The sequence below is a fragment of the Populus euphratica genome, unplaced genomic scaffold, assembly GCF_000495115.2.
Source record: "Populus euphratica unplaced genomic scaffold, PopEup_1.0 scaffold515.1, whole genome shotgun sequence".
In the NCBI taxonomy this organism is placed as follows: Eukaryota; Viridiplantae; Streptophyta; class Magnoliopsida; order Malpighiales; family Salicaceae; genus Populus; species Populus euphratica.
Window position 1 is genome coordinate 9,703 of NW_011500394.1, and position 9,668 is coordinate 19,370.

The window sequence follows — 9,668 nt, forward strand, 5'->3', positions numbered from 1 at the left end:
TTGTTTATAATTTTTACAATTAACCTCCCTGTGGTTCGACCCCGGTCTTGCCGGGTTATTTATTACTTCGACACTCCTACACTTGAGAGAAGACAACAATCTTTTAGTCGTGTAATTATATTATACGGTTGAGCTATGAAAGTGCCAAGTATTTTTTGTACCAAGTGTTATATAGCATAATTCTAGATTAATCATTTAACAAGCAAAGTATTAAAGAGTGAACAAGATAACAAGTACAAAACATGTTAGTATCAAACATTAAGGTATATGTTGAGTTTACACTATACTTATTCTTACACCATTAGTGTGACTTTTTCATCTTGACATGATAAAATTAACTAAACATAAAAAAAGAAAGAAAAGTAAATAAACCACATAAAAGCATGAATAAGATAAAAGTTAACTAAGGAAAGAAAATGAAAGGCATAAACAAGATATTAATGAAAATAAAACTTAAATATTACAAAAATACAAAGAGAGAAAGCAAAAGCATGATCTTGATCTGGAAACCAAGATGCCTAAATACATGACAAATGCCTCCTTTTATAGGCCAAAATTAGGAACTATTGATTTGATGACTAATTGATGAGTGGGTAGCCAACTCTTGACTTGGTGACAATCCTTATATTCTCTTGTCTGCCCAAAACGTCATTGATAACGTCAAAATTTTGATGACAATCCTTATCTTCTCTTATCTACCCAAAACATCTTTGATAACGTCAGAATTGAAACCACTTGAAAACATGAAAGTTCTAGAAAATTGTCTCAGCTTTCCAGGAAAAAAATTAGAGGTCATTTGAACTTCTAGAACTCCAGATATGAATCAAACACTAAACAATATTTGGGCTGCATGACAGATTCAGACTTCTTTATTGTTGCTACAATTTGGACTTGAAAATGACCTTATTGAATTTAAGCTTCGCATCAAAGTTGTAGGCCTATGTCTCACCTTTCCATCTATATAAAGTAAATCTAAATTTGAGATCTACAGCTTCATCTATGACCCAATTACCGAACAATATTTCGATTTGGACTACACTAGCATCTCTTTTCTAAGTTTGATCATTTCTTTGTCCTTTCAATTCAGTTCTTAAACTCATCAATTAATCCTTTTATTTATGTGATAGATATGTATTTAAGATGGATATTTACAACAAATTAAAGGTATTTTATATTATTAGATATATTATTATAAAACATGTTTTAATTAAGGAGTTATTAATACTTCAAGTGCAAAATAATAATATAAAATTTTGATAAAAATATACTTAAAGTACTAATTACTAGGCAAGAGGTTCCATTGAGTTGAATAACACTTTTAAAAATTTATCTATGACAACACACTAATGATGTATTATTTTTATATTTTAAATAAATTTATGCTAAAATTATCATAATAGTATTTTATTATAATAAAAACCTGATTTTATGATGTAATATGATGTAGTCTAGAAAATAAATGTCCTCGTAAAAAAAATATAGTGTGTTGATAATTTAAAGGGGTTTTAATTAGATAAATACTATTTTTTTTATCATTATTTCAAGTTGTCCAATTTATTTTATAATTGTTATGATTGCTTTTGATTTTTATCAAATAAATAACATAAAATAAAAAAATTGCTGAAAAAACTAATATTAACAAGAAAAAGAAGGAAATGTCCTAACAAACTATTTTATTTTATGTCTTTATCAATCATCAAAGTTGCATTTAAATTTATGAAATTGATCGATTTAAGTTAAATTAGCTCTTACACGGTTTAATTAATAACTCGAAGTAAAGAGTTGAGTCGGGAGGTTTTAAAATTAACCCACTTAATCAAATTTAATAACATTGTTAAAAAAATTCTTCATATTTTTAAATTAAAAAAATTGATCCAGTCGATAGCAAAATGTGAACAATATACTAGTTTGTTATTATAACAAGTTTTGGTGTCATACATGCGCTCAAAATAAAATAATTGTCTAATTCACTAAGTCCCATAATTTTAGTTGTATAATTAATAAATAAATAAATTCTAAAATACTCACATTACCCAATTTAGTTTGGATAATAAGTTATTAAATTTTTAAAAGAATCATCCTACCTTTATTTTAGGTAGGTAACTTAGGTAAAAAAAAATATCTGAATTGCATAAATTACTTGAAGTATTATTTTTAATTATCTATAAATTTTAAAAACTAATGTAATTATAATTTTTCTTGAACATGTTTCTACATGGTGGAAATTTTCATTGGGCCTAACTTTACTTGAAAATTTTAAAATATTTTTAGGAGAAAATAATTAATGATGTAGCAATAAAAATTTCGGATAATTAAATTTACAAAAATTATCCAAATTATTTGACTGAGCTATAAAAAAAAGGATAGAAAAACAAAATTTTGAGATGGGTAAAGTATGAAAAAAATTCAAGTGGTTCACATTAAATTAAATTTAAAGAAAAACTAGAAGGCCTAGTTTAAATATTGCAGCCTTAAAGAGAAAAATTCACAATATATTTTATTTTATTTTTATCCTTGAAGAATTTTAATTTAGTAATCAAATATTTTTTTTTAATTTTATTTTTTTATATTATATTAATTAAAATTTAGCCCTAACAGTTTTTTTTTATATTATTGTGCTATTAAGTTCTAACCAATTCAAAAAAAACATCTTAACATTAAGTTAATTTGATTTGATAAAATAAAATTCAATTTTATTTTTTAAAATAAATATAAACTATGTTGATTGAATTTGACCCTGAAAAAAAAATGCAACCTCTTTTTAAATTTTGAACCTTGTTTATTAAATTCTTGGCGTTTCATTTATACACTTTATTTATTTTGTATTTTAATCTCTAGGTTTTATAAGGTTTTATAACGAGAGAAGGAGTCTTTTAAAAATAGAGAAAAGGAAAGAAAGTTATCGAATGTTTACAATTTCGCAAGCAAAGAAACTAATTTTAATGTTTTTGAGTTTCATTTAATCAGAAAAATTTTATTTAAAAACTTTTTAATTATTATCTTGTTAAAAATGAGAGAGTTTTTAGATTCATAACGGAGAATGTTTCTAGATTCATGATAATTTTTTTTGACAAATTTAAAATTATTTTAAGGTTAAGTATAGGTTTATTAAGATTTATGTTGTATTTTTTAAATGTTTATAGGTGAAAAAAAATTAAAAATACATGTTTTGAGACCAAAAGATCGGTCCATGCTTTTCCAGTTATGAGAAGTGTCAGAATAAAAATGTAAAACTAGTTTACAACTTATTATTTACTTTCATTTTCATTTTAAATAATAATATGGCTAGATAATTGGGCTTAGCCTTCCAAGCTTCCAAGCTCATGTGAGTGACTTTTTTTTTAATAAGCTAAACTTGTTTGTTATTTGAGGTAAAGTGTTTTATTTTTTATATACTTTTATATTTTTTAAATTTTAATTAAAATTAATTAATTAAGAATATATTTTGGATATTATTTTGATTTGAAAATGAGCGAGACAAGAGGTTCCATGGAGTTTAATCACACTATTAAAAAATTTTATATGACAACACACTAGCGTTGTATTATTTTTATATTTTAAATAAATTTATGTTAAAATTATCATGATATTATTTTATTATAATAAAAACCTGATTTTATGATTATAATATGTTGTCTAGAAAATAAATATTCTAGTAAAAACATATAGAGTGTCGATAATTTAAAGGGGTTTTAATTAGATAAATACTATTTTTTTATCATTATTTCAAATTTTCCAATTTATTTTATAATAGTTATGATTACTTTTGATTTTTATTAAATAAATAGCATAGAATAAAAAAAATTTAGAAAAAAATATTAATAAGAAAAAAGAAGGAAATGTCCTAACAAATTATTTTATTTTATTGAGATTTAAATTATTACTCTTCGTGCAAAAAATATAATTTTCATATAATTAAATAAAATTTTTTTAAAAGATTCCCCATAACACAATATCATATATCTTAATTTACATTTATCTTTTGGCTTTTCAAATTAGTCTTCGGTTATTAGTGCGTATGATTTTTTATTTATTTTATGTATCAAATTTTTTGTTCATAATTTTTTTTATGTTAGAAAACACATTGTTAATGTTTGTATATATTTTTTGTGTTGAAAGAAACTTTTGATCTAATGCATGACTCTTTTTGTTTTGAGAAAATAAAACTAATTTTTTTAGGTTAGAAAAATTAGATTTCTCTAAATGTTTTTCTATATAAAAAGTTATAATAGCCCTTTGGTATTCTTAATCTTTTGAAAGTTTTTACTTGTAACAAATCTAGTTATCATTCCTTTTCATTAGGTGTTGGTTGATATTAAACCCAACAATTCCTTGTAATTTTGGTTGGAGGTTGGGTTGGAGGTTTGAGATGATATATCATGGCTCAAGGATTCATACTTAGATTATAGAATATAATGTATTTATGTAGAAGTAATGATGATGTTTCCTTTTAAGGAAAAAGGTCCGAGAATTCATGTATTGTTTCTAATATATAAGTTGTTGCTATTGAAAATTTTAGTGGTATGATTTATGATATGAAAATATTTTATTAGAGATTTATAATGAAACATTTCATATAAAAATATTAAACATTTATAATAGAATGATTTACATATAAATAATATTTATAGTGAATGATAATATGTTATCAAGATATTAACATGAAAACAAGTTTCTTATAACTTGGAGAGATTGATGGAAAAACTCTTTTGAAAAATGAAAAGTTAATTTAATTTTTTTTATTTAATTTTTTTATTATATATTATTATTATGTTTTTTTAATTTTAATTTTTTATTTGAAGGAAATAATTTTGCTCATTTATTTTTTCTATTCAATATTACTATATTTTTCTAATTTTTTTATATAAAAAGTTATAATAATTTTTTAACAAAAAAATAAAAATTAATTATTTTAATTCTCTTGATTTTAAGTGTCTACATCATAAATAAAAATAAAAAGTTGTCCTAGAATTAGGGTTATGTTTGTTTTTGTTCATGTGGTAAAATTAAAAAAAAAAACAACGTAGAAATAGGAAAAAACACGGGTGGGTTTAAAGATAATTATTTTAATTCTCTTGATTTTAACTGTCTACATCATAAATAAAAATAAAAAGCTGTCCTAGAATTAGGGTAATGTTTGTTTTTTTTCATGTGGTAAACATAAAAAAAAAAAAAACAACGTAGAAATAGGAAAAAACACGGGTGGGTTTAAAGACGGCCAAGCCAGCAAGCAAAGACTGGTCTCGGTTATTTTCACTCCGCTTTATTATTTCACTCTTGTTGGCTGCCCTAGACTTAACCTCGTGATACTTTCTACAAAATCCCCCCCTCCCTCTATCTTTCTCTCTCACCACGTACCCTACCCAGCAGTACTATCTACACTCTCTTCTCTCTCCTCTCATGGAATCTCACCGGAAAACAAGCATACACCGAGACCAGAAACCACCCTTTTCTGTCTAAGAACCGAACACTATTAACTCGTCTTTTTTCGAAGAATTCCTAATAAACGTACAGTCAATCAGATGTCATTAATTTTTGACTCTCTTACTGTCATCCTTGTTTCTTTTCTGCTATTTCTGAGTCATGGCCGAGTTGACTCTGAGCCTGTACAAGACAAGCAAGCTCTCCTTGCCTTTCTTTCTAAAGTTCCTCACGAGAATCGCCTTCAATGGAACGCTTCTGCCTCCGTCTGTACCTGGTTCGGGATCGAGTGCGATGCTAACCAATCTTTCGTGTACTCTCTCCGGCTTCCCGGTGTTGGGCTCATAGGCCCCATTCCGCCAAACACACTTGGCAGGATGAGTCAGCTCCGAGTCTTGAGTCTTCGCTCAAACCGTCTCTCCGGTGAGATCCCCTCGGATTTCTCTAATTTAACCCTCCTCCGGAGCCTGTATCTTCAAAACAATGTGTTTATGGGTGATTTTCCTCCGAGCTTGACTCGATTAACTCGGTTATCTCGTCTTGATCTCTCGTCAAACAACTTCACCGGTTTAATCCCATTTTCTGTCAACAATTTGACCCACTTGACAGGGCTTTTTTTGCAGAACAACCACTTCGCGGGTAGCTTGCCAAGTGTAGGCCCGTTAAATTTGACAGATTTTAATGTTTCCAACAACAATTTAAACGGTTCAATCCCTCAAGTTTTGGCCAAGTTCCCTGCATCCTCTTTTTCTGGGAATTTACAACTTTGTGGTCGCCCATTACCGCCTTGCAACCCATTTTTCCCAAGTCCAGCTCCGTCCCCATCAGAAATCCCACCTGGGCCTCCATCGCACAAAAAGTCCAGGAAACTTTCCACGGTTGCCATTGTTTTGATCGCAGTGGGCTCTGCTTTAGTTGCTCTGTTATTGTTGCTCTTTTTGATTTTATGTCTCCGGAGGAAACAACGGAGTCGGCCCGCGAAACCCCCAAAGCCAACAGAGACGGCACGCGCTGTGGCAGTGGAGGCAGGGACATCATCGTCAAAGGATGATATCACTGGTGGGTCAGCGGAGGCTGAGAGGAACAAGCTGGTGTTTTTCGAAGGAGGGATTTACAGCTTCGATTTGGAGGATTTATTGAGGGCATCTGCGGAGGTATTGGGGAAAGGAAGTGTGGGGACTTCATATAAGGCTGTGTTGGAGGAAGGGACTACTGTGGTGGTGAAGAGGTTGAAGGATGTGGTGGTTACCAAGAGAGATTTCGAGACTCAAATGGAGGTTTTGGGCAAGATTAAGCATGATAATGTGGTTCCATTAAGAGCTTACTATTATTCAAAAGATGAGAAGTTGCTTGTTTCTGATTTCATGCCCGCCGGTAGCTTGTCTGCTCTTCTTCACGGTATGGTTTCTGATTTCTTCATCTACAGTTTCTTTTCAATTTTTGCCTTTTTTTTCCCATACTGTTCTTTCACTGTTACTTTTGATTTTTTTTTTGTCCTTTTTTACTCAAAATCTTGCTTTCAACGTGGATGTGGCTCACTTAATGCTGTCAAGATTTTATTCAATTTGTTTGACTAAAAGGATGGCCGTTTACAGTCATTGAATTACATTTATTTTCTGTGGATAGTTTATCCAAGGGAACAAATGTAGCTAAGCAGAGCATTCCTCCCTCCCCGGATATTAATTATTTAGTTAATTAATTATAATTAAATCGTTTTATACTATCCATTTAATTATGGGGCAAATTCTTTAGCTGCGGCTTATGAGCAGATGGTTACATCATCCATGTTCCGGTCGAACCGGTACTTTTTTTCCCACGAAGAAGGGGGTAAAAGGGGAGAGGACATATAAAATAAAACCATACCAACATTCTTAGAGTGCGAACCACGCAGGCTGGCGCGCGCGTCACGGTCGTCTTTTTGTCTGCTTTGTTTTTTTTTTATTTCTTCTTTTTTCAATGCTACACCAACATTGTCGCCACATTTATGATTTCGCGACACCCATGATTGACAACGGAGCTACCGACCGACATCATTGCGGTTTTTTATATGGTAGATGCCGAAGCGTCTCATCAGATACTCCTTCGAAGGAAGGAACTCGAAGTGAGATGGCAAGGCATGTATAATGATGATTGCTCATAAACGATAGCTTAAGAGAGTATTGTCCATAAAAGATCTCTAATTATGCAAAAAACTGGAGTATTAATTGATTTTGCTAAACCTTAAAAAATTTCTAACATAGAATTCTTGTACTCTGCATTCATTAAAATCTAGTTTCTTTCTTTTTTGTAAAGGGAGTCTGGCACACCTGTTCATGAATTCTCTCAACTTTTCCAGTACTACAGTCACATGGGCTAGTTAGTATAGTAGTAGTCACTTTTGCTTTATTTTTAGTCTTTTTTACCCTCCAGTGGGACTTTATCTGTGGCCTTCTATCATTTTAAATGAAGGGTGCTTTGGACAATCCATGCTCTACCAATATTCCGTGGTTTATTTCTTTGCCCACCGAAAAAGAACCAGCCGATGTCGTGTAACGTCTTGCAATTTGTGTCATTGCTTTTCCATTTTGTCTGTGAACGCCTTTGAAACCGAAACCGCGTTTCCAAAGGGTTGATTTTTTTGGTCTTCAAGTAATTTTTTAAATAGATATATTTTTGAATTGTTTATGTTAAAAATGATTTTTTAAAAATATAAAAAACAATTCCTAGCACACTTCGGAACACCCTCCTGGCTCTTAGGATTCCTGTGAGTGGCATTGTACGTCCATGGTGACAAAGATGATGTTTCTGGCATGTTGACAAGTTTTAGATTAAAATCTTATTTTGGGTCCTAACAAGCATGTCTTTATTTCAGGTAGTAGAGGGTCAGGCCGCACTCCCCTAGACTGGGACAACCGGATGAGAATAGCAATGAGTACAGCAAGAGGTCTTGCCCACCTCCACATTGCGGGCAAGGTGATTCATGGCAACATCAAATCATCCAACATTCTACTCCGACCTGAACATGACGCTTGCGTTTCAGATTACGGGCTCAACCCGCTCTTTGGTACCTCTACGCCACCTAGCCGAGTTGCAGGCTATCGCGCCCCAGAAGTGGTAGAAACCCGCAAAGTTACCTTCAAATCCGATGTGTACAGTTTCGGTGTGTTGCTACTTGAGCTCCTAACAGGCAAAGCACCCAATCAAGCCTCATTAGGCGAAGAAGGTATTGATTTGCCTAGGTGGGTCCAGTCGGTGGTTCGTGAGGAATGGACCGCTGAGGTCTTTGACGTGGAGTTGATGAGGTACCATAACATTGAGGAGGAAATGGTGCAGTTGTTGCAGATAGCAATGGCTTGTGTCTCGACTGTACCTGATCAAAGACCAGCAATGGAAGAGGTGGTAAGGATGATTGAGGATATGAACAGGGGAGAGACGGATGATGGATTACGGCAATCATCTGATGATCCATCTAAAGGATCCGAGAGCCATACTCCTCCACCAGAGGCCAGGACGCCTCCTAGCACTGTCACACCATAGAAATTCTCCGTAAAAGTGTTGGAGAGAATACATGTGCTGAAGGGTCTCGTTCAAGAATGTGCACAATGTGCGTAAGTATCAGCGGTAAAGTGCGCATTTGGTCGGGCGGAGCTACATGTGTTTTCTTTTCTTCTTTCTTCTTTTTTATGGGTTTATTATTTTAATTTTTTTTCTTCATTTGTGACGATTTCCAAAGGTGGTGCGATTTATAGTCTGAATTGTTTTTGGAGGGACGGGGATTTTCATGAACCGATTGGAATTTGACCATGTGATGGATTTAGTCGGGTTTTATTAAATTCTTTCTTCCAAATTTCTTATCAGTACTTCCGCTCTCCTCATCGTGTGGGTTTTTTTTTTTTTTTTTAATTGTACGCCAAGTTCTAGCTGTTACTAGCTAGTAGTAAGTCTTGTTTTTTTTATTATGATTTGCCTCCTTTACGACTGGAAAAAGCACCAATCCAGCTTCTAGTTTAAATAATTTGGATGCTTCGGCTAATTTGATTATGATTTATGATACGCGTGATTGGTGGCAGTGATTTTAATGTTAAAATATGAATTTAATATTTATTAAAAACAAATATATTTTTTAAATATGTCGAAATACAGTAAAATAATAATAATCCAAAACACCTTCAAAGAATGCAATGGTTTATATGTGTGTGTGTGTGTATATATATAGACCCACACCCATACATACCCCACATGCATACCACATAATATTCTTGGAGTTG

At 31.6% G+C, this 9,668-nt stretch overlaps 1 protein-coding gene across 1 annotated transcript; it reads left to right on the forward strand.

The window, feature by feature from the left end:
- Window positions 1–5,278: 5,278 nt before the first annotated feature.
- LOC105114373 (Leucine-rich repeat protein kinase family protein) lies at window positions 5,279–9,271 on the forward strand. Its single transcript, XM_011010898.1, has 2 exons — window positions 5,279–6,819; window positions 8,273–9,271. Exons 1-2 carry the CDS (start codon window positions 5,523–5,525, stop codon window positions 8,935–8,937), a joined length of 1,962 nt encoding a protein of 653 aa, XP_011009200.1. The 5' UTR covers window positions 5,279–5,522; the 3' UTR covers window positions 8,938–9,271.
- The last annotated feature ends 397 nt before the right edge of the window (window positions 9,272–9,668 follow it).